This window comes from Erythrolamprus reginae, chromosome 4 (assembly GCF_031021105.1).
Source record: "Erythrolamprus reginae isolate rEryReg1 chromosome 4, rEryReg1.hap1, whole genome shotgun sequence".
NCBI classification, from domain to species: Eukaryota; Metazoa; Chordata; class Lepidosauria; order Squamata; family Dipsadidae; genus Erythrolamprus; species Erythrolamprus reginae.
The window spans coordinates 5,290,903-5,315,763 of record NC_091953.1 but is presented as its reverse complement, the minus strand read 5'-3'; the positions used below and the strand labels follow the sequence as shown (position 1 = coordinate 5,315,763).

The 24,861-nt window shown below is 39.7% G+C and overlaps 1 protein-coding gene across 1 annotated transcript in view; it reads left to right on the top strand.

Moving 5' to 3' along the window:
* TENM4 (teneurin transmembrane protein 4) overlaps positions 1-24,861 on the top strand; it is a 291,782-nt gene that overhangs the window by 223,423 nt on the left and 43,498 nt on the right. Inside the window, exons 11-13 of the mRNA XM_070751518.1 lie at positions 7,097-7,198; positions 9,401-9,595; positions 21,412-21,612. Coding sequence (XP_070607619.1) covers positions 7,097-7,198; positions 9,401-9,595; positions 21,412-21,612 — 498 coding nt within the window. The remainder of the gene's footprint in view (positions 1-7,096; positions 7,199-9,400; positions 9,596-21,411; positions 21,613-24,861) is intronic.

Sequence of the window (24,861 nt, the reverse complement as noted above, 5' to 3'; positions counted from 1 at the left end):
AAGATGCTTTTTTTTTCATTATCGAACTGTCAGCGTTCCAAATAACATCCAAGAAATAAATCAGAGTCCAAAACTTGGCCTTCTCCCTAGTCCCAATTTATTGACAGAGCCATGTTGGTTACGAACTGTAGTCAACCCGATACTAACTTTCCTACAGTTCTCCAACCAGATTAAGGCTCATCCCTCAACCCCACACCTACAAGTTCATCATATGGACCACTCCGGTTCTCTCAGTGTCCACGATCCTCCCTTGTACCTCCGGCTGGTGCTGAACAAAAGATGACCTTGAATCTTCTATAAAGAATTTGTTGCGGCTAATATTTTTCCCTCTCATGCAACCACCTCTCCCCAATTCTCCCCAGTACTCTTATACTCGAGGCAGACCAAAGTCTCCAACTCAAAACGATTGCTTCCGCCTGTCACGCAGCTTCTAACATGTGTGGCAGAAGCATTGCTTAGCCTACTACTCAAGAGAGAAAGAAAAGCCCATAGTAATTAATCCTAATAGTACCCAGTAGATAAATAACAAACCAAATCAGCCAGCTTGGTGGATAGAGAATTACTCTAAAATTAGGGCAAAGAGGAAAGATATACTGTATTGGGAATCTAGCCAATTGGTCCATCTCTTTAACAGGTATAATTGTGTAAGGGGTTTTTTGTCCCCCCAAAAAGTAATTCACATAAGTAATTTGCAGGTCAGACTAAGAGAGCTTTAATAGGGGTGTTAAAGTAATAATAATAATAATAATAATAATAATAATAATAATAATAATAATAATAATAATAGGATCATAAGCCCAAAAAAGTGGTTGAAAATGAGCAAGCAAAACTACTGTGGGACTTCCGACTTCAGACTGACCGAATTCTGGAGCATAACACACCAGACATTGTGATCGTGGACAAAAAGAAAGTATGGATCATCGACATCGCAATCCCAAGGGACAGCAGAATTGAGGAGAAGCAGCTAGAGAAATTAGTGAAATATAAAGATCTAAAAATCGAGCTGCAACGACTCTGGCATAAGCCCGTGAAAGTGGTCCCAGTGGTACTTGGCAAGCTGGGCGCAGTACCAAAGGATCTCAGCGGACATTTGAAAACCATCGGAATTGACAAAATCTCCATCTGTCAATTGCAAAAGGCCGCTTTACTGGGATCGGCAAACATAATTCGCCACTACATCACGCAGTCCTAGGTGCTTGGGAAGCGCCCGACTGGGGATGAAATACGAAATCCAGCATAGTGATCTCGTTTGCTGTGTTGTACTGACATAATAATAATAATAATTATTATTATTATTGTTATTATTATTATTATTATTATTATTATTATTATTATTATTTATTAGATTTGTATGCCGCCCCTCTCTGAGGACTCGGGCAGCTCGCAACAACATAAACAGTGTACAAATACAATTTAAAACCCTTATAATAAAATAAAATAATCACACAACCCAATCAAACCATACACCAACCTTGACAATTGGGGTGTGTGTTAATTTCCACATGCCTGGCGGCAAAGATGAGTTTTTAATAACTTACGAAAGGCGAGGAGGGTGGGGGCAGTCCTAATCTCTGGGGGGAGTTGGTTCCAGGGGGCGCAATCTGAGGTTAGTTGGGGGAAAGATTAGAAGTAACATGAGAAAATATTATTTGACTGAAAGAGTAGTAGATGCTTGGAACAAACTTCCAGCAGACGTGGTCGGTAAATCCACAGTAACTGAATTTAAACATGCCTGGGATAAACATAGATCTATCCTAAGATAAAATACAAGACATAGTATAAGGGCAGACTAGATGGATCATAGGGTCTTTTTCTGCCGTCGGTCTTCTATGTTTCTATGTTTCTATCATGTCCCCTCTGGCCCTATCCTTGCCCAGTTCCAGCAGCCTCTCTTCGTATGTCTTGGTTTCCAGTCCCTTAATCATTTTAGTTGCTGTTTTATGTACTTTCTCTAGAGTTTCAATGTCCATTTTGGACATAGACTTTGTCTAAACTCACGTGCCCTTAAATATGGCTCCACATGCATGCCAAACATATCAGCAATTTCCTTTTTTATGTACTGGGTAAGAGGGCAAGAAAGATATTTTTGAGCTATGGTTTGCTTGCTTCAAAGACTTTTAAATCTTAAATGTAAGGAGCTGCTCTTCTCCCACCGTTGCCGTTTCTTAACCTGTCACGATGAAAAATGAGCCCAAACGACGCTAAGACTTCTCGCCTGTAATTACATCCCATTTTAATTCGACGGTACGTTATATTTATGGAGGATCAGAAACAATAACATTCAAAGCAGCCGTGCCATATCATTTTTGTCAGCCTCATGCGCCCGAGTACATCCTGTCTTCATGAATATTTTAAGAAATCGTCAAACACGGGTTTTAAAGTGGGGGGAATGTTAATAAGCCAAGACAAGGATGAATAGTTAGAGCTGCCATTAAAGAACACTGTGGGTGTTAACTTGCAATTTCCTCCCTTTTTGTAAAAATATTATTTTGAAGGCGAGAAATAATTGATATTTGGAGGAAGTCTGGAGTTAAATTCAAAGTGTTGGTAATGACCTTTAAAGACCTACATGGCATTGGGCCAGAATACATCCGGAACCGCCTTCTACTGCACGAATCCCAGCGGCCGATAGGGTCCCACAGAGTTGGCCTTCTCCAGGTCCCGTCGACCAAACAATGTCGTTTGGCGGGCCCCAGGGGAAGAGCCTTCTCTGTGGTGGCCCCGGCCCTCTGGGATCAACTCCCCCCAGAGATTAGAACAGCCCCCACCCTCCTTGTCTTTCGCAAATTACTCAAGACCCACCTTTATCGCCAGGCATGGGGTAATTAAGATATTCCTTCCCCCTAGGCCATTATAAGTTATGCATGGTATGTTTGTGTGTATGTTTGGTTTTATAATGAGGGGTTTTAGTTGTTTTATTAATTGGATTGTTACATGCTGTTTTTATCATTGTTGTTAGCCGTCCCGAGTCTGCGGAGAGGGGCGGCATACAAATCCAATAAATAATAATAAAAAATAAAAAATATCGAGCAAAGACAATGCATTGCACAGGTTAGTCCTTGACTTATGACCGGTTGTTTAACAAACTGTTCAAAGTTATGATGGCTCGTAAATAGCAATAGCATCTAAACTTATATACCGCTTCATAGTGCTTTTACAGCCCTCTCTAACTGGTTTACAGAATCAGCCTCTTGCCCCCAACAATCTGGGTCCTCATTTTATCCAACTCGGAATGATGGAAGGCTGAGTCAACTTTGAGCCGGTGGTGAGATTTGAACTGCTGAACTACAGCTAGTAGTTGGCTGAAGTCGCCTGCACTCTAACCACTGTGCCACCCCGGCTCTTAATAAATGGAATGCTTCTTCACTATTTTTAAAGAAATACTCCTTCCTCATGTTAATAATAATAATAATAATAATAATAATAATAATAATAATAATGATAATAAATCAAAACATTTAAATATGTGAAAGGGTTAAATAAGGTTCAGGAGGGAAGTGTTTTTAATAGGAAAGTGAACACAAGAACAAGGGGACACAATCTGAAGTTAGTTGGGGGAAAGATCAAAAGCAACGTGAGAAAATGTTATTTCACTGAAAGAGTAGTAGATCCTTGGAACAAACTTCCAGCAGACGTGGTTGGTAAATCCACAGTAACTGAATTTAAACATGCCTGGGATAAACATATATCCATTGTAAGATAAAATACAGGAAATAGTATAAGGGCAGACTAGATGGATCATGAGGTCTTTTTCTGCTGTCAGTCTTCTATGTTTCTATAATAATAATAATAATAATAATAATAATAATAATAATAATAATAATAATAATAATAATAATAATATATTATTATCATTATCATTATCATTATTATCATCATTATTATTAATACTATTTAATGGATAGTTGAGATTTGTTGAAATAAAACAACATATAATTACAAACTACAAGAATTTGCTAATCTGTTGGCTTCTCACATATAAGTTTCAATTTGTCCGTCATCATTATTCTTCTTTGTTTTCTCTCGAAGTAAATAGAAATGCAACACTTTCCAAAACCTGGAGCAGGTTTCTATTCTTTCCTTTCAGAAAAAAAATGGGGGAGGATACCAAAATAATAATAATAATAAAACATTACCATGTACAGTGTATTTTAACACGCTTAAAAATGTAGATACATTTTTTAATTTGTAAACTACATTTTGTAAGCCACACATTTCTAAAACCGTTTTAAGATTGAAATGGGTTGCTTTTAAAACTCACTTTTATGCTGTTGAAAAATGTTAATACAGTGATACCTCATCTTACAAAGGCCTCGTCATACAAATTTTCGAGATACAAACCCGGGGTTTAAGATTTTTTTGCCTCTTCTTACAAACTATTTTCACCTTACAAACCCGCCGCCGCCGCTGGGATGCCCCACCTCCGGACTTCCGTTGCCAGCGAAGCACCCATTTCTGTGCTGCTGGGATTCCCCTGCGGCTCCCCTCCATGGGAAACCCCACCTCTGGACTTCCGTGTTTTTGTGATGCTGCAGGGGAATCCCAGCAGGGGAATCCCAGCAGCACAAAAACGGGTGCTTCGCTGGCAACGGAAGTACGGAGGTGGGGTTTCCCAGCGAGAGGAGCCTCAGTGAAATCACAGCATCACAAAAACACAGAGGTCTGGAGGTGGGGTTTCGAGGACTTCAGTGTTTTTGCGATGCTGCGATTTCACTGATGCTCCATTTGCTGGGAAACCCCACCTCGGACTTCCGTTGCCAGTGAAGCGCTCGTTTTTGCTATGCTGGGATTCCCCTGCTGGGATTCCCCTGCAGCATCGCAAAGTCCGGAGGTGGGGTTTCCCATGGAGGGGAGCCTCAGGGGTATCCCAACAGCACAAAAATGAGCGCTTCGGCTGGCAAAAGGTTTGAATTTTGGGCTTGCACACATTAATAGCTTTTCCATTGATTCCTATGGGAAACATTGTTTCGTCTTACAAACTTTTCACCTTAAGAACCTCGTCCCAGAACCAATTAAGTTTGTAAGACAAGGTATCACTGTATAAGGAAATAATAATTACTTCCTTCCCTCCCTCCCTTCTTAATTGTTCTATTGATTTATGGCGCTTTTATGCCACTTCGTTTAGGCAAATCTGAGAGCTCACCAAAAGCAATACAGCACACCCAGTCAATAAAAGTTCACGCTATACAATCCATGATCAATTCAGCATCTGTAACAGCATGAAGCAAATTAAAATAAACAGCGCCCGCGTACACCTCAGGAACCTAATCCTTTTTAAATCCTCAATTGCTTGTTTAAACAGCCAGATCTTTTTAAGTGGTCTAAATGTATTTTTCTGATCTTAATTCTGAGGGTAAGTGATATCTTAGGAGGGACACGCTAATAAACCCACTCAGAGAAATAATCAAACATTAAACAACAAACTAATCAAGGAACCACCAAGAACATTGCTGCCAACACTAACAAAGGCAAACCATTGGTATATAAACAAAGATCAAACCCCACACTCCTTCTAGACTGATGGTGTTACCTAGTTTGGTCATAAAAAATCTGCAAGAAAACAACCAAGCTCAGGAGAGCACAAAGCATCTCACAATAAACCAAGTTTATTTATTTATTTCATTTGTCAAGCAAGTACAGGATAGTAGTATATATAAACATAACACAGGAAGTAATGATATGAGTATGTTGAGACTCTAGAACGAGTGCAGAGAAGAGCAATGAAGCCAGGGTGGCGCAGCAGGTAGAGTGCTGTACTGCAGACCACTGAAGCTGACTATAGATCTGAAGGTCAGCGGTTCAAATCTCATCACCGGCTCAAGGTTGATTCAGCCTTCCATCCTTCCGAGGTGGGTAAAATGAGGACCCAGATTGTGGCGCCAATATACTGGCTCTGTTTAAAAGTGCTATTGCTAACATGTTGTAAGCCACCCTGAGTCTAAAGAGAAGGGCGGCATAAAAATCGAATAAATAAAATAAATAAAAAATAAATGAAGATGACTAGAGGCTAAAACATATGAAGAACAGTTGCAGGAACTGGGCATGGCTAGTTTAATGGAAAGGAGGACCAGGGGAGACATGATAGCAGTGTTCCGGTATCTCAGGGGTTGCCACAAAGAAGAAGGAGTCAAGCTATTCTCCAAAGTACTTGAAGGTAGAATAAAAAGCAATGGGTGGCATCGGACCAGAATATCTCCCGGACCGCCTTCTGCCGCACGAATCCCAGCGACCAATTAGGTCCCACAGAGTTGGCCTTCTCTGGGTCCCGTCGACTAAACAATGGCGTCTGGCGGGTCCCAGGGGAAGAGCCTTCTCTGTGGCGGCCCCAACTTTCTGGAACCCGCTCCCCCCGGAGATTAGAACTGCCCCCACCCTCCTTGCCTTCCGTAAACTCCTTAAAACTCACCTCTGCCATCAGGCATGGGGGGAATTGAGGCATTTCCCCCCCCTTCCCCGGGCCTATACAATTTATGTATGGTATGTCTGTGTGTATGTCTGGTTTAATAATGGGTTTTTTTAATGTTTTTTAAATTTATTAGATTTGTTGTGAATTGTTCTATTGTATGTTGTGAGCCAGCCCGAGTCTACGGAGAGGGGCGGCATACAAATCAAATAAACAAACAAACAAACAAACAAACATGGAGCAAAGTAACTTAGAACTAAGGAGAAATTTCCTGACAGTCAGAACAGTTAATCAGTGGAACACCTTGCCTCCAGAAGTTGTGAACACCTGAAGTTTTTAAGATGTTGGATAACTATCTGAAGTAGTCTAGGGTTTCCTGCCTAAGCAGAGGTTTGGACTAGAAGACCTCCAAAGTCCCTTCCAACTCTGTTGTTGTTATTATTATTACATAATAGCGCCTTCTTCTATTAGTACTCCAACTTTCTACCAGCTAAAGTTTGTGCCCTTGTTCCTGTGTAGTCTTCAAGGGCAGCCCCACATCGAGTGGGTTACGGTAATCCAATCAAAGGGAGATTGATGTGAGAAGGACCATTGCCAATGCCTCTGTTCTATCAGGGAATGTTCTATGAGGTTTAATTTTTGCCTTTTCCTACATTATCTTCATTTTTTTCCCCTCTTTACTTCTTTCCACAGAATCAGTGGAGAACTGTCCCAGCAACTGTTATGGAAACGGGGATTGCATTTCTGGAACCTGCCATTGTTTCCTCGGATTTTTGGGCCCCGATTGTGGACGAGGTAGACTTAATTTTTTGTTGTTGTTGTTTAATTATCATTATTGACATGGAGGGAGGTCCTAAACAAACTTGGGAGTTTTGTTTCAGGCGCTGAGCAAATGGACGTGGTGAAGTATCGGCCACTCCATTCTACACAAAGTTCTCTCTCAAGACGCTTGACCATATCAGATACAACTGAATTTTACATGCCCTGCTAAATTTTTACTTTTTATTTATTCATTCATTTATTTATTTATTCATTCAGTCATTCATTCATTCATTCAGTTAGTTAGTTAGTTAGTTAGTTAGTTAGTTAGTTAGTTAGTTAGTTAGTTAGTTAGTCCAATACAAATTGAAAGTTAAAGAGAATAAAAACGTATAGTAATAAATATCAGGGAAGAGATAGAAGAAGAGATATGAGAATAGAATACGTCAATGAAGAGTAGAGGAAGGATATATGGATGGGAGAAAAGATATATAAAATATAGGAGAGACAATTGGACAGGGGACGGAAGGCACACGAGTGCACTTATGCTCGCCCCTTACTGACCTCTAAGGAATCTGGAGAAGTCAACCATGGAAAGTCTAAGGGAAAAATGTTGGGGGTTGGGGGTTGACACCACGGAGTCTGGTAATGAGTTCCACGCTTCAACAACTCGATTGCTAAAGTCATATTTTTTACAGTCAAGTTTGGAGCGGTTGATATTAAGTTTGAACCTGTTGCATGCTCTTGCGTTATTGCGGTTGAAGCTGAAGTAGTTGTTGACAGGCAGGATGTTGCAGCATATGATCTTGTGGGCAATACTCAGATCATGTTTAAGGCGTCGTAGTTCTAAGCTTTCTAGACCCAGGATTGTAAGTCTAGTTTCGTAGGGTATTCTGTTTCGAGTGATGGAGTGAAGGGCTCTTCTGGTGCAGTATCTCGGTCCATGTGGTGGTGCATTGTGTAAACCCAGCCAGTCTGATTATTTCTTATGATTTGGTATCAAAGCCACAGTGGCGTAGTGGTCAGAGTGCAGAATTGCAGGCTAACTCTGCCCACTGCCAACAGTTCGATCCTGAGTAGCTCAAGGTTAACACAGCCTTCCATCCTTCCGAAGTCGGTAAACTGGGAACCCAGATCGTTGGGGGAAATGTACCGATTCTGTAAACTGCTGTTAAAGTGTATATAAGTCAAAGTGCAATTGCTATTGGGGTTCCTTAAAGTTCCTATGATTGATTTTCGGTCTTGGGAAGGTTGTTTCGCCCTCCAGAGGTTTCAGGGAAGCTTAATGAAGCCCTGGAGTGCAAAAAACAGCACAACAGACAAACCGGAAGTTCGGAAAACAGAGTGGTCTAATCTGAGAGCTACCTATAATCCATGTTATTATAATATTTTATTATATAATCCATTCCCTGATTCCTAATAGGCCAGTAAGAGGCGTGCATAAGTGAACCAGTGTGCCTTCCGTCCACTGTCCTAATGTTTCTCTCTTCCTATAAATATTGAGAGCAATCATGGGCTTCCCTAAATATGCCCATGTTACACCAACACTCTGCAGTCGGCATTGGTTGCCGATCAGTTTCCAGTCACAATTCAAAGTGTTGGTTATGACCTATAAAGCCCTTCATGGCACCGGACCAGATTATCTCCGGGACCGCCTTCTGCCGCACGAATCCCAGCGACCAGTTAGATCCCACAGAATTGGCCTTCTCCGGGTCCCATCGACTAAACAATGTCGTTTGGCGGTACCCAGGGGAAAAGCCTTCTCTGTGGCGGCCCTGGCCCTTTGGAACCAACTCCCCCCCAGAGCTTAGAATAGCCCTCACCCTCCTTGCCTTTCGTAAGCTCCTTGAAACCCACCTCTGCCATCAGGCATGGGGGAACTGAGATATTCTTTCCCCCTAGGCTTCTATAATTTACGCATGGTATGTTTGTATGTATGTTTGGTTTTATAATAAGGGTTTTTTTTAGTTGTTTTAATATTTGATTGTTACATGCTGTTTTTACCACTGCTGTTAGCTGCTCCGAGTCTACGGAGAGGGGCGGCATACAAATCCAATAAATAAAATAAAATATCACTATATCTTTGTATACCACCAATACATACTCGAGAAAACAAATAAATAAATAAAAATAAATTCCCTCCCATTGTATCTGACGGGTGATAGCATCAAGCAGTCGACAAATGTCGATCGTGCTTCTAATGACCATTTTTTTCTGCTTTGTCTTCTTCCTTCTCAGCGTCTTGCCCGGTGTTGTGCAGTGGGAATGGACAATACATGAAAGGACGTTGTCTATGTCACAGCGGGTGGAAAGGAGCCGAATGCGACGTGCCAACCAATCAGTGCGTCGACGTCGCTTGCAACAGCCACGGGACATGCATCATGGGGACCTGTATTTGCAATCCCGGTTACAAGGGGGAGAGCTGCGAAGAAGGTATCGTTTCCTTTGAATATTCCTTTTTTTAAAAATAATAAACTTTATTAAATTTTTCATAAAAAAGACAAAACCAACAAACATACATTTAACATAAAATTGGCGTTGCAATTTCCCCACTTATTCTAGAAGTCAAATTTCCATACAGAAGAAAGAATACCTTATTAATACTTTAAATCAACTTATTACTTTAAATGAAAAGAAGAAAATCTATTTGATCTTATATAAAGAAACCTTCATTTATAGACTAAATAAAACACAAAATTTAAGTCATACATTCTTCTACATTTCTCACATAAGTTTTACTTTTACTTCTTCTTATTTATCCATATACAGTGTTCCCTCAATTTTTGCGGGTTCGAACTTCGCGAAAAGTCTATACCACGGTTTTTCAAAAATATTAATTAAAAAACACTTTGCGGTTTTTTCCCCTATACCACGCTTTTTCCTGCCCGATGACATCATATGTCATCACCAAACTTTCATCCACTTTTAATAAATATTTTTTTAATAAACTTTAATAAAGAAACATGGTGAGTAATAATCTAAATGGTTGCTAAGTGAATGGGAAATTGCAATTTAGGGGTTTAAAGTGCTAAGGAAAGGCTTGTGATACTGTTCATCGCTAAAAATAGTGTATTTACTTCCGCATCTCTACTTCGCAGAAATTCGACTTTCGCGGGCGGTCTCAGAACACATCCCCCGCGAAAATCGAGGGAACACTGTATACACTTTATTCCAAATCACATAAAATTCTGATTCTTCTTGGTCTTTTAACCGTCTTGTCATCATATCCATTTCAGCGCAATCTAATATTTTCTTAATAACCTCTTCTTCTTTGGGGATACTTTTCCCTTTCCAATTTTGCGCATGTACAATCCTGGCCGCTGTCAAAATATGTATAACTAAATGTAAGATTTCTTTCTTATATTTCTGACTAGTTATACCCAGTAAGTAAAATTCCGGGGGGTTTTCTATCTCCAGCATTACTATTTCTTTTATAATTCTTTCTATCATTTTCCAATAAAGCTTAACTTTACTACACATCCACCATTGATGGTAATAGGAAACTATTTCTTTCTTACATTTCCAACATAATGGGGACATATTAGGGAACATTTTTGCTATTCTACTCGGTGGGAGATGCCACCTATCAATATTCCATTGGTCCTTTCCCCACAATGAGATGAATTTCAGAATGCCGGGCGTTCTGTTCAATTCACTTGGTATGGTTGGCATTGATGGAGTTTGGAGAGAGGATCTGCCAATGGGTAACCCTTACCGCAAGGTTTCTCAATCTTGGCAACTTTAACGATGGGCCGATGTCAACTCCCAGAATTCCCCAGCCAGCACAGTCATCGTTTCAGACCAAACAGGGGAACAAAAGGAGCAAAAGTGGGCGAAAAAACAATTGAAGGAGGAGCAACTTCCGACTTTCTGCAGGTTTCCCCATTGAATTTGCTGATGGGAGTATCATAAATCTTCCTTCCTTCCTTCCTTCCTTCCTTCCTTCCTTCCTTCCTTCCTTCCTTCCCTCTATTCCTATTCTGTCCTGTCCTGTATACCTATTGTATTCTGTCCTGTATCTCTCTTCTCTTCTCTTCTTTTCCCTTTTCCTCTCCTCTCATCTCTTCTATTCTTCTCTCCTCTCCTCTCCTCCATTCTTATCTTCTGTTCTATACTCTACTCTATTTTATTCTATTGTACATGTTTCTATGTACTCTATTCTGATTTTTAATTATATTCCATTCTCTATATTCTATTCTATTTGTTCTATATTCTATTCTATACTATACTATTCTATTCTACTCTATTCTGATTTCTAATTATATTCTATTCTCTATATTCTATTCTATTCATTATGTATTCCATTCTATTCTGTTCTGATTTCTAATTATATTCTATTCTCTACTATTCTATTCATTCTGTATTCCACTCTATTCTGTTCTGATTTCTAATTTTATTCTATTCTCTACTATTCTATTCATTCTGTATTCCACTCTATTCTGTTCTGTTCTGATTTCTAATTCTATTCTCTACTATTCCATTCTGTATTCCACTCTATTCTATTCTATTCTGATTTCTAATTCTATTCTATTCTCTACTATTCTATTCATTCCATATTCCATTCTATTCTATTCTGATTTCTAATTCTACTCTACTCTGCTCTACTCCTCTACTCCTCCTTTCCTTTTTTACTACTTCTCCTTTCTTAACCGAAGATGCCAGAGGCGATCCTGTAGTTTTACGCTGCTCCATCGTGTTGTGTTGTGATGCCTTCCTTTCACACCACCTCTGGCTGTGTGGTCTTGCTCCTGAAACACCTGTCAACACTTCCTCCCTCCCCCCGCAACCGTCTTTTTCCTCTTCATCAAAATTATGGATGCTCCAATTACTTCAGTCCCTTTTGTAAGCAGCATTAGACGTAATCGATGGACTTAAGTGTGTCTAACCTTGTATGGGATAGCAGCATTGTTATTTTTCTATTTTTTTTTTTAATTAAGGGCATCCCAGGAGACAGGATACACACATCAATCCTGCCGGAATCGACTTACCAAAGTTACACAAACCCCCAATACCGAGAGACCTAAGTAGATTAGCTATGGATATGAATAATCAATCAATCCCATCTCTTTCCTTCTCAGCCAACAGCTTTTGCCAAATGGAAGCTTTTAATGCAGTCTGAAATATATAGCTCTCCGTCCAACTCAACCCAGACAAGACGGAGTGGCTGTGGGTCTTGCCTCCCAAGGACAATTCCATCTGTCTGTCCATTACCCTGGGGGGAGAATCATTGACCCCCTCAGAGAGGGTCCGCAACTTGGGCGTCCTCCTCGATCCACAGCTCACATTAGAGAAACATCTTTCAGCTGTGGCGAGGGGGGCGTTTGCCCAGGTTCACCTGGTGCACCAGTTGCGGCCCTATTTGGACCGGGAGTCACTACTCACAGTCACTCATGCCCTCATCACCTCGAGGCTCGACTACTGTAACGCTCTCTACACGGGGCTACCTTTGAAAAGTGTTCGGAAACTTCAGATTGTGCAGAATGCAGCTGCGGGAGCAATCATGGGCTTTTCCAAATATGCCCATGTTACACCAACACTCCGCAGTCTGCATTGGTTGCCGATCAGTTTCCGGTCACAATTCAAAGTGTTGGTTATGACCTATAAAGCCCTTCATGGCACCGGACCAGATTATCTCCCGGACCGCCTTCTGCTGCACGAATCCCAGCGACCAGTTAGGTCCCACAGAGGGGGCCTTCTCCGGGTCCCGTCAACTAAACAATGCCGCTTGGCGGGACCCAGGGGAAGAGCCTTCTCTGGGGTGGCCCCGGCCCATCTGGGGGGGTCAGGAGTCCAAAAAACAGGGTTATATTCAGTCTCTAAGACACACAGAAATTTCCGTCCACATTTTTTGCTGGAGGGGAGAAATGCGTCTTATAGTCTGAAAAATACAGTGTCTCTATTCTTCTCATTTTAAGGCTGACTGTATTTATGGAAACATTTTTCAACCCCATTTCATGAGAGTTGGCGAAAAGTATGTTTTCTGCTGTTCCACCTGTCATTAGCTGTTTTTCCTTTAAAGACACTTACGTTGCTGAACTTAATTACGATTCTTTCCTGGTTTTGCTGTAATTGTATTTACATGACTTTTTCTCTCGACTGCTTGGAAAGTCTCTTGCGGCAGTACAAGCCGAGTCGAGAGCTTTCAATAAATAGAAACTCAACATTAATTGGCCGGCAGCCCAAAATTTTTTTTTTTTAAAGCAGGCAAAGAAGTAAAGCGAAGCTTTTCCACACAACTTGTTGACTGAAGTATCTTTCCCTCTGTGCTTCAGTCTTTTACACCAGGTGTAAGAGCTGTTTCCCCTAAGAGGAAATTAATGCAAAAAGAATGTATAAAGACTGCTCCACGGAACATTTATTCAAGACTGTTCTCCTCTAAATCCTTCAGTAATGTTGATTTCAAGTATTTTACAAAAACATTGCATTTTTTTTCCTTTGGAGGAAGGAACGATAATAAAGATTCCATTTTTTAAAAAAAATTAATTCAGTATGTTTTCAGTATTATGGGGCACTTTCTATTTAATTTCCTGCAATGTTAAGTTTTGCAAAACGCTAATCATATTGTGAGTTCTCTCCTCCCTTGGCTCACATTGGTAAAAACAAAATGAGCCAGAAATCTATAGAATAGAATAGAATAGAATAGAATAGAATAGAATAGAATAGAAATAGAATAGATAGACAGACAGACAGACAGACAGATGAATAGAATAGAAATAGAGAGAGAGAGAGAGACAGACAGAGAGACAGACAGACAGATGAATAGAATAGATAGATAGATAGATAGATAGATAGATAGATAGATAGATAGATAGATAGATAGATAGATAGATAGATAGATAGACAGACAGACAGACAGACAGACAGACAGATGAATAGAATAGATAGATAGATAGATAGATAGATAGATAGATAGACAGACAGACAGACAGACAGACAGACAGACAGACAGACAGACAGACAGATGAATAGAATACAATAGAATAGAAATAGGATAGATAGACAGACAGACAGACAGATGAATAGAATAGAATAGAAATAGGATAGATAGATAGACAGACAGAAAGACAGATGAATAGAATAGAATAGAATAGAATAGATAGATAGACAGACAGACAGACAGACAGACAGATGAATAGAATACAATAGAATAGAATAGAAATAGGATAGATAGACAGACAGACAGACAGACAGACAGATAGACAGACAGATGAATAGAATAGAAATAGGATAGATAGATAGATAGACAGACAGACAGACAGACAGACAGACAGACAGACAGACAGACTGACTGACCGACGAATAGAATAGAATAGAATTCTTTATTGGCCAAGTGTGATTGGACAAACAAGGAATTTGTCATTGGTGCATATGCTCTCAGTGTACATAAAAGAAAAGAGACATTTGTCAAGAATCATGAGGTCCAACACTTAATGATTGTCATAGAGTACGAATAAGCAATCAGGAAAAAATCAATACTAATATAAATCATAAGGATACTAGCAACAAGCTATACAGTCATAAGTGGGAGAAGATAGAGGATAGTAACAGTAATGCAGCCTTAATGAATAGTTTGACAATGTTGAGGGAATTATTTGTTTAGCAGAGTGATGGCGTGCAGGGAAAACACCATCACTCTGAAATTTTGACATTTTTAAAGCACCCAAACTCCCATCTTAATAGCCATACCGTCACCAACTAAAAAGGCCCACACAACAGGCATTGTGTAAATAAATAGCACACACAAACAACACTCTAATAAGAGAGAAGTTCCAGCACGAATCCGAAAATTCAGAAGATGGGCTACAAGAATGGTGGAAGGTCTTAAGCATAAAACCTATCAGGAAAGACTTCATGACCTCAATCTGTATAGTCTGGAGGACAGAAGGAAAAGGGGGGACACAATCGAAACATTTAAATATGTTAAAGGGTTAAATAAGATTCAGGAGGGAAGTGTTTTTAATAGGAAAGTGAACACAAGAACAAGGGGACACAATCTGAAGTTAGTTGGGGGAAAGATCAAAAGCAACGTGAGAAAATATTATTTCACTGAAAGAGTAGTAGATCCTTGGAACAAACTTCCAGCAGACATGGTTGGTAAATCCACAGTCACTGAATTGAAACATGCCTGGGATAAACATATATCCATTGTAAGATAAAATACAGGAAGTAGTATAAGGGCAGACTAGATGGACCATGAGGTCTTTTTCTGCCGTCAGTCTTCTATGTTTCTATGTTTCTAAGACCAAAAACTTATGACCGACCCAGATTGGATCCTGCAATATGTAGATCTGCCTTTATTCGTAAAAAAATCTTAAAGTTGCCTCTGGGTCAGATCATAGTTTTGGGCAGGTGCCAAAAGCTGGTTTCCCCTTTTTGACCATGTGCAAATGACCAGCCGTTATTTTTGCACACTCTTTGCATAAAGACAAATTTATATCGGCCCAGTTCTGTTCTGTACTTCAGGGCCTGCTTAAATTATTACCTTCTCTTGGCTGTCCGAATAGTCGAGAATAAAAGCTTGCTGTGCCCACTTTCATGTTAGTTTTAGGAAGTTTAGTCATGTTCTTCCTGATTTGTCTTTATTTTTTAAACCCCTAAAATAAAAAGTTTTTTGTTCTTCAGATCCTTTCCATTGGCTTTGACCCATCCTTAAGAGGCCTCTGTGATGCTGCAAATTTAAAACCCTGTTCCTAGGTGGTTATTCAGCCCCATTCCCACAATGAATAAAAGCCACAAGGAGTTTTAGGAGCCCCATTTAATTGGCTTGGCACTCGCATATTCCCAGTGGATTGTGCCAACGGTCGTAGCTTCAAGTCCCATTCATGGAAAGAAATCCAAAAATTGGGTCTTATGGGGATGAGCCATGAAGCTGGCTGAGTGGTCCCATGAAGTCCCATTCATGGAAAGAAATCCAAAAATTGGGTCTTTTGGGGATGAGCCATGAAGCTGGCTGAGTTAGTGGGATTGTATTTATTTATTTATAGAAACATAGAAGATTGACGGCAGAAAAAGACCTCATGGTCCATCTAGTCTGCCCTTATATTATTTCCTGTATTTTATCTTAGACTGGATATATGTTTATCTCAAACATTTTTAAATTCCTTTACTGTGGATTAACCAACCATGTCTGCTGAATGTTTGTTCCAAGCATCTACTACTCTTTCAGTCAAATAATATTTTTTCACGTTACTTCTGCTCTTTCCCCCAACTAACCTCAGATTGTGCCCCCTTGTTCTTGTGTTCACTTTCCTATAAAAACACTTCTCTCCTGAATCTTATTTAACCCTTCGACATATTTAAATGTTTTGATCATGTCCCCCCTTTCCCTTCTGTCCTCCAGACTCTACAGATTGATTTCATGAAGTCTTTCCTGATAAGTTTTATGCTTAAGACCTTCCACCATTTTTGTAGCCCATCTTTGGACCCGTTCAATTTTATCCATATCTTTTTGTAGGTGAGGTCTCCAGAACTGAACACAGTATTATTCCAAATGGGGTCTCACCAACGCTCTATACAGCGGGATCACAATCTTCCTGTTTGTTATACCTCTAGCTATGCAGCCAAGCATTCTACTTGCTTTCTCTATCGCCTGATTGCACTGTTCATCCATTTTGAGGCTCTCAGAAACCACGACCCCTCAATCCTTCTCTTCTGAAGTTATTTATTTATTGTATTTTTATGCCGCCCCTCTCCGAGGACTCGGGGTGGCTCACAACGTATTTTGAAGTGTATCGTTATCTTTGAAGAAAGATGGGAAGAAGAGGAGAGAACCACAGAGAGTGTGAGAGAGAGATGAAAGTATTTGCCACAAAGAGAAGAATGAGAAGGAGGGAGGGAGAGAAGGGAGGGAAGAAGGAAAAAGAAAAAGAGGAAAGAAGAAGTTAGGAAAGAAAAAGAAGAAATGGAAAGAAAGCAAGGAAAAGAGAGGGAAGAAAGGTAGAGGAAAGAAGGAAGGGGAAAGAAGGAAGGAAAGAAGGAAAGATAGAGAAAAAAGGGAAATTAAGAAGGAAGGAATCAAGGAAAGAAAGAGAAGAAAGGAATGAAAGAAAAAGAGAAAGAAAGCAGGGAGAAAAATGGAACAAGAAGGAAGGAAGGAAAAAGGAAAGAAGGAAGTTAGGAAAGAAAAAGAAGGAATGAGATGGAAGAAAGGAAACGGAAGTTAGAGGAAAGAAAAGAGGAAGGCAGGGGAAGGAAGGAAAGATAGGGAAAGAAAGACTGAAGGAATAAATGAAACAAGAAAAGAAAGGGAAAGAAAGAAAATGGAACAAGAAGGAAAGAAGGAAGGAAGAAAGACAAGGAAAAGGAAGGAAAAGAAAGATAGATGATAGACAGACAGACAGACAGACTGATAGATAGATAGATAGATAGATAGATAGATAGATAGATAGATAGATAGATAGATAGATAGGAGAGAGATTGATAGATGATAGAGAGACAGACAGACAGACAGATGAAAGAGATAGATAGATGGTAGCTAGGTAGATGGGAGAGAGATAGGAGGGACATAAGTAGGTAGGTAGACAGACAGACGATGATAGATGGATGGATAGATAGATAAATAGATAGATAGATAGATAGATAGATAGATAGACAGACAGACAGACAGACAGACAGACAGACAGATAGATATATGATAGATAGATGAGAGAGAGAGAGATTGATAGAGGTTAGATAGACAGACAGACAGATTAAAGAAATAGATAGATGATAGCTAGGTAGCTGGGTAGACAGGAGAGAGATAGGAGATAAGTAGGTAGGTAGTTTAGATAGAGAGAGAGAGAGAGATAGACAGACAGACAGACAGATAGATATATGATAGATAGATGAGAGAGAGAGATTGATAGAGGTTAGATAGACAGACAGACAGATTAAAGAAATAGATAGATGATAGCTAGGTAGCTGGGTAGACAGGAGAGAGATAGGAGATAAGTAGGTAGGTAGATAGTTTAGATAGATAGATAGATAGATAGAGAGAGAGAGAGAGAGAGAGAGAGAGAGAGAGAGAGAGAGAGAGAGAGAGAGAGATAGATAGATCTCAGAACCTTTGCCACACTACAGAGCGTTTAAGCAACCCAGCCCAGCGAGGGCACGATTCAAGCCACCATTGTGCAGCCGGTCTCATGAAAGGGCTCGTTTGGACATGAAAAATGGCCCTGGCTTTATGATGAATGGCGTGTCCTAACCGGCCCGCCTCCCTCTCCTCCGGCCGGCCCGGCGTTAACGCTGAGCTAGCAGAGCGTTCTTCCTTCTGTGATGGAGAAGCCTTTACAACTCCCTGGTCCCCTCCCTGGGCCTTCTTGGCGGGGAATGATTAATTGCCTCACGGTAGCCCCTTGTCACTTATCCAGCAATCTTTGTTCTCTGCGACTGAACCATCTGCTAAGCACTTTGGGGACCAGCAATTCGCTTCCAACTTTTTTCCCCTGTTTGCTCCTTGATGGCGGGAGGGGGGGTGGGGGTTGAAGCTGCCAGGCCTCTAAATGGATGCCCCCCCCCCATTCATAGTGCCAGAGATTGATAACGCCAGTCTCCTAGCCTTGCAAATGGTCCTAAGAGAAGGGAAGAGTTGGCACATTATTTTAACAGAATTGGAAGGGACCTTGTAGGTAAGGTGACCAATTTTTTTTACAAAAAAAAAAGGATGAAAAAAATTAAGAAAAAAGCACAATGTAAATAAAAGAAACATTTTATTAATTCAACCAAAAAATATACTACTACTACTACTACTAATAATAATAATAATAATAATAATAATAATAATAATAATAATAATAATTCTGCTGCACGAATCCCAGCAACCAGTTAGGTCCCACAGAGTGGGTCTTCTCCAGGTCCCGTCAACCAAAAAATGTCGCTTGGCTGGGCCCAGGGGAAGAGCCTTCTCTGTGGCGGCCCCAGCCCTCTGGAACCAACTCTCCCCAGATATTAGAATTGCCCCCACCCTCCTTGCCTTTCGTAAGCTGCTTAAAACCCACCTCTGCCACCAGGCATGGGGGAATTGAGATCCTCTTTCCCCCTAGGCCTTTACAATTTTATGCATGGTATGTCTGTATGTATGATTGGTTTTTATAATAATGGGTTTTTAACTGTTTTTAGTATTGGATTATTGTTATATGCTGTTTTATTACTGTTGTTAGCCGCCCCGAGTCTACGAAGAGGGGCAGCATACAAATCCAATAAATAAATAAAATTAATAATAATATTAATAATAATAACAACAACAACAACAATAATAATTTATTAGATTTGTATGCCGCCCCTCTCCGAAGACTCGGGGCGGCTCACAATTATGGTTACATCCCTTTTAATTATTTAATGAAACGGGTATTTTTCCATTGAATGAATATTTTTGGTCAATATACAGTGCTCAAAAAAAATGAATGAAATATTCTCATTGAATACTTTGTTCTGTACAAAGTTGAATGCGCTGACAACGTGTGAAATTGATTGTCAATCAGTGTTGCCACCTAAGTGGACACTTTGATTGCACAGAAGTTTGATTTACTTGGAGTTATATTGTGTTGTTTAAGTGTTCCCTTTATTATTATTTTTGAGCAGTATATTTTATTATTATAATCATGATTTAAGGGTTGTTACTTACATGTACATGGAGAGCTTATGCACTGGAGACAAATTCTTTGTGTGTCCAATCTACCCAATTTATTGGCCACACTTGGCTGATAAAGAATTCTATTCTATTCTATTCTGTTCTGTTCTATTCTAATTACAGAAACTTGTATGTACACTGAGAGCTTATGCTCTGAAGACAAATTCCTTGTGTGCCCAATCGCACCTGACCAATGAAGAATTATTTTTATTTTTTCAAAGATTTTAATTCTTTGTTTTTTCCCAGTTAATAAATTTCAATATTTTATACATGATTGTGCTCATTTGCCTATTATTTACATATCCATTCCTTGACATATCATTATAAGAATAATCCATACATAATATTAACATCTTTGTTCATCCAAATCCATATATTCCACATTTTTCAAATATACATTTTACTTCCCTTACAGTTTATCTCTTTTCTTTTGTTTCTTTTCTATATTCCATCCATTCGTACCATTTCTTCCATATTGCATAATATTCCGAGTTCATCTGTCCTTTTAATACAATCATAAGTTTGTCCATTTGGGCACAATTTTTTTGATGTTTTTTTTACCAATAAATTCTAATTAATAATAATAATAATAATTTATTAGATTTGTATGCCATAAATTCTTTTTTTAAGTTTATTTATTCAATTTTTCATTTTTAAAAACATGAAAAAACAATGATTTTTCACAGATCAATACCAATCTCTTATATCCATTCTATAACCTACTATTGTTATCTATATTTACATTATATCTACATGTATTATTCATATTTACATAATGCTAATTTTTGTGTGTTCTTTCACGTTGTATCACAGGCTTTCTTCCCCTTTGTTTTCCATCCAATTATACCATCTATTCCAAGTATCATCATAGAAAGAAGACTGATAGCAGAAAAAGACCTCATGGTCCATCTAGTCTGCCCTTATACTATATTCTGTATTTTATCTTAGGATGGATATATGTTTATCCCAGGCATGTTTAAATTCAGTTACTGTGGATTTACCAACCACGTCTGCTGGGAGTTTGTTCCAAGCATCTATGACTCTCAGTAAAATAATATTTTCTCATGTTGCTTTTGATCTTTCCCCCAACTAACTTCAGATTGTGTCCCCTTGTTCTTGTGTTCACTTTCCTATTAAAAACACTTCCCTCCTTAACCTTATTTAACCCTTTAACATATTTAAATGTTTCGATCTTGTCCCCCTTTTCCTTCTGTCCTCCAGACTATACAGATTGAGTTCATTAAGTCTTTCCTGATACATTTTTTTAAAAAAATAATTTTTATCATATTACAATAATTAAAAAAGAAGAGCAGGTATATATTGTTTTACATCGTTATTTCGGAACGTAATCGTAATTATATAATTCTTCTGCTTAATTTCTAAGAACTTTGTACAAATATTTCATATCTTTTCAAAGCATAGATACGTTTTATGCTTAAAACCTTCCACCATTCTAATATTCTGAGTTGTTTAATCCCTCGATCTCCATCGTCAGCCTATCCATTTCCGCACATCTATATATTTTATCTGTGACTGTGTTTTCTGGTGGTACTGTGTTGTTTTTCCAAAACTGTGCGGAACAGATCCGGGCTGCAGCTGTTCTAATTCTGATTCATGTCTCCACGTTTTCTTTGCTTTTCAGTCGACTGTATGGACCCCACCTGCTCAGGACGTGGTGTCTGTGTGAGAGGAGAATGCCACTGCTCCGTGGGCTGGGGAGGCGCCAACTGTGAGACCCCGCGAGCCACTTGTCTGGATCAGTGTTCGGGCCATGGAACCTTTCTGTCCGAAACCGGTCTCTGCACTTGCGATCCCAACTGGACTGGGCACGACTGTTCCACAGGTAATTGCACCCATGAATGTACTTTCGTCAAACCTTTGCATGTCAATCTGGTTGTTGAGTGACATAGAAACATAGAAGACTGATGGCAGAAAAGACCTCATGGTCCATCTAGTCTGCCCTTCTACTATTTCCTGTATTTTATCTTAGGATGGATATATGTTTATCCCAGGCATGTTTAAATTCAGTTACTGTGGATTTATCTGCCACGTCTGCTGGAAGTTTGTTCCAAGGATCTACTACTCTTTGAATAAAATAATATTTTCTAACGCTGCTTCTGATGTTTCCCCCAACTAACCTCAGATTGTGTCCCCTTGTTCTTGTGTTCACTTTCCTATTAAAAACACTTCCCTCCTGAACCTTATTTAAATGTTTCGATCATGTTCCCACAAGGCAGGTCTGTTGCGATCGGGGCGGTTTGCTATGACTGCCACTACCAGTGCGCAGCTTCAGTTGTCGTGTGTGCATGCATGTGCTATGCGCACACGTCCCAGTGTGGTTTTGCTTCTGCATATGCGCAGGAAGCAAAAATGTGCTGAGATCTTGCGAGGGGACGCGCGTGTGCAAGAGACAGATGTCAGTGATTCTCACATGAGATTTTGCTCCGGGCACATGGGTACACACAAATGTGTCAGGTGCACATGTGCCTGCACCAAGCACATGTGTCCCAATACCAGTAGGAAAAGTTATTGTAAGTGTATTTGTAAAAGTTGTAAAAGTTATTGTAAGTTATTGTAGGTAGGGTTGGGCAAACCCAACGAAGTTCGGGTTTGGGTTCAGCACCCGAATTTTTAAAAAAGTTCGGGTTCAGCACCCGAACCTGAACTTTTGCTGAACTTTCGAGTTTGGCGCTCGGGAAAGTGCCAGGAAGTGCTGCCGCCCAGCTGTCACCTTCCGGAACAGTCGGGGTGCTTCCCAGGCCTAACCCGAACCCAAACCCAAACTTTTGCTGAACTTCCGGGTTCGTCGTTCAGGAGACTGCCAAGAAGCTCCCCGGCTGTTTCTGAAGGTGACAGCTGGGCGGCGGCGCTTCCCAGAACAGCCAGGGAGCTGTCGGCTGGTCGGGAGGCGCAAAAGGAGGTGGGGAATCCCACAAGGGAATTCCAGAGGCGGAGCTTTGATGTCACTGAGACGTCCTTCCTGGAGTCCCCATTTTAGCCGGCCAGGAAGGACATCTCAGTGACATCATAGCTCCACCCCTGGAATCTCCTCGTGGGATTCCCCACCTCCTTTTTCGCCTCCTGACTGGCCGACAGCTCCCCGGCTGTTTCAGAAGGTGACAGCTGAGAGGCGGCGCTTCCTGGCGCTCTCCCGAACCAGAACTTTTTGCCAAACTTTTGCAAAATATCGGGTTCGGTATACCGAACCATGCAAAGTTCGGTACGAGCCCGAACTTTGCAGTTTCGGTTCGCCCAACACTAATTGTAGGCCGCCCTTCTCCAGGGGACTCATTATTTGTCCTTCGAGATTGGGCGACATAGATGTCGAAAGGATGGATGGATGGATGGATGGATGGATGGATGGATGGATGGATGGATGGATAAACAAATAAATAAATTTGGGGAACTGGGTTAGAACGCCTTTCTATGTTTTTATGGAGGCTAAAGGGAAGCTTTTTTAAAAAAATTTAAAAATCCAAAACCACAAAGTGACCAACCCGTTTCTCCGTGGTGGCGAGAAACGTGATTCAAGCCCTCGCTCAAGTTTTTGACCTGGAGGAGAATTTACCTTTTTTAGCAAATAATACACAAATTCATCTTTCGGAGTTTGAAGTTGACTTGGAGAAATGAGCGCGAGTTTACCAATCACCTTAGCGGAGTCTTTTTGGCCAAGAGGCACAAAACGATAATAACGTTAACCTCAGAAGTAGCGGCATGAATGATGAAGTCTGTAGAGCAAAAGGTTGGGTGTAATTTTGTGCGGCTTGCAAAGAAAAAAAAAGAGGGATTGTGAGCGTTGCAAATGCAGAGCAGGAAAAGGCAATGTTTTGATTTGTGACCTCAGGTGGGGGGAGGGATAGTTTGTCATACACAGGAGTGAAGAAATAGCATGTGCATGGATTTATGGGAAAGGACAGGCCTCCAGAGAAAGTCGCTGCATTCGCAAATAATGTCAACTCACGGTGATCGGCATGGAGTTTAGGATGCTAATTTTTGCACTGTACAAAAAATATAATCGTCCTGTAAAATGGTTACGGGAACTGGGACTGGCTAGGCTAGTGAAGAGAAGGACTAGGGCAGTGATGGCGAAACATTTTGGGTTTGTGTGCCAAAGGGATATGTGATTCCCGTCCATCCTTCCATCCATCCATATCAATCCTTATCTATCTATCTATCTATCTATCTATCTATCTATCTATCTATCTATCTATCTATCTCCATCCTTATCTATCGATTTATTTATCTATCTTTCTATCTTTCTAACTATCATCTATCTACCTACCTATCTATCTATATCCATCCTTATCTATCAATTTATTTATCTATTTTTCCTATCTTTCTATCTTTTTATCTTTCTAACTATCATCTGTCTACATACCTATCTATCTACCATCATCCTTATCTATCTATCTATTTACCTATCTATCTATCTATCTATCTATCTATCTTTCTCTATCTATCTAACTATCTATCTATCTATATCCATTTTATCTATTAATTTATTTATCTATCTATCTATCTCCATCCTTATCTATCTCCATCCTTGTCTATCTGTCTGTCTCTCTGTCTGTGTGTCTATCATCCTATCTATCTCTTAATTAATTAATTTATCTATCTATCTATCTATCTATCTATCTATCACTGTCTATCTATCTATCTATCTATCTATATATATTTTTATATATATATATATATATATATCTATCTATCTATCTATCTATCTATCTATCTATCTATATATATATATATATATATATATATATATATATATATGTAGATTGTTCTGGATATATATATATCCATTGGATATATATATATCCATCATTATCTATCTATTAATTTATCTATCTATCTATCTATCTATCACCATCCTTATCTATCAATTTATTTATTTATCTGTCTTTCTATCTTTCTAACTATCATCTATCTACCTACCTACCTACCTATCTATCTATCTATCTATATCCATTTTATCTATCTATTAATTTATCTATCTATCTGTCTGTCTATCTGTCTATCATCCTATCTATCTATTAATTTATCTATCTATCTATTTATTTATTTGTCTGTCTGTCTGTCTGTCTGATTAACT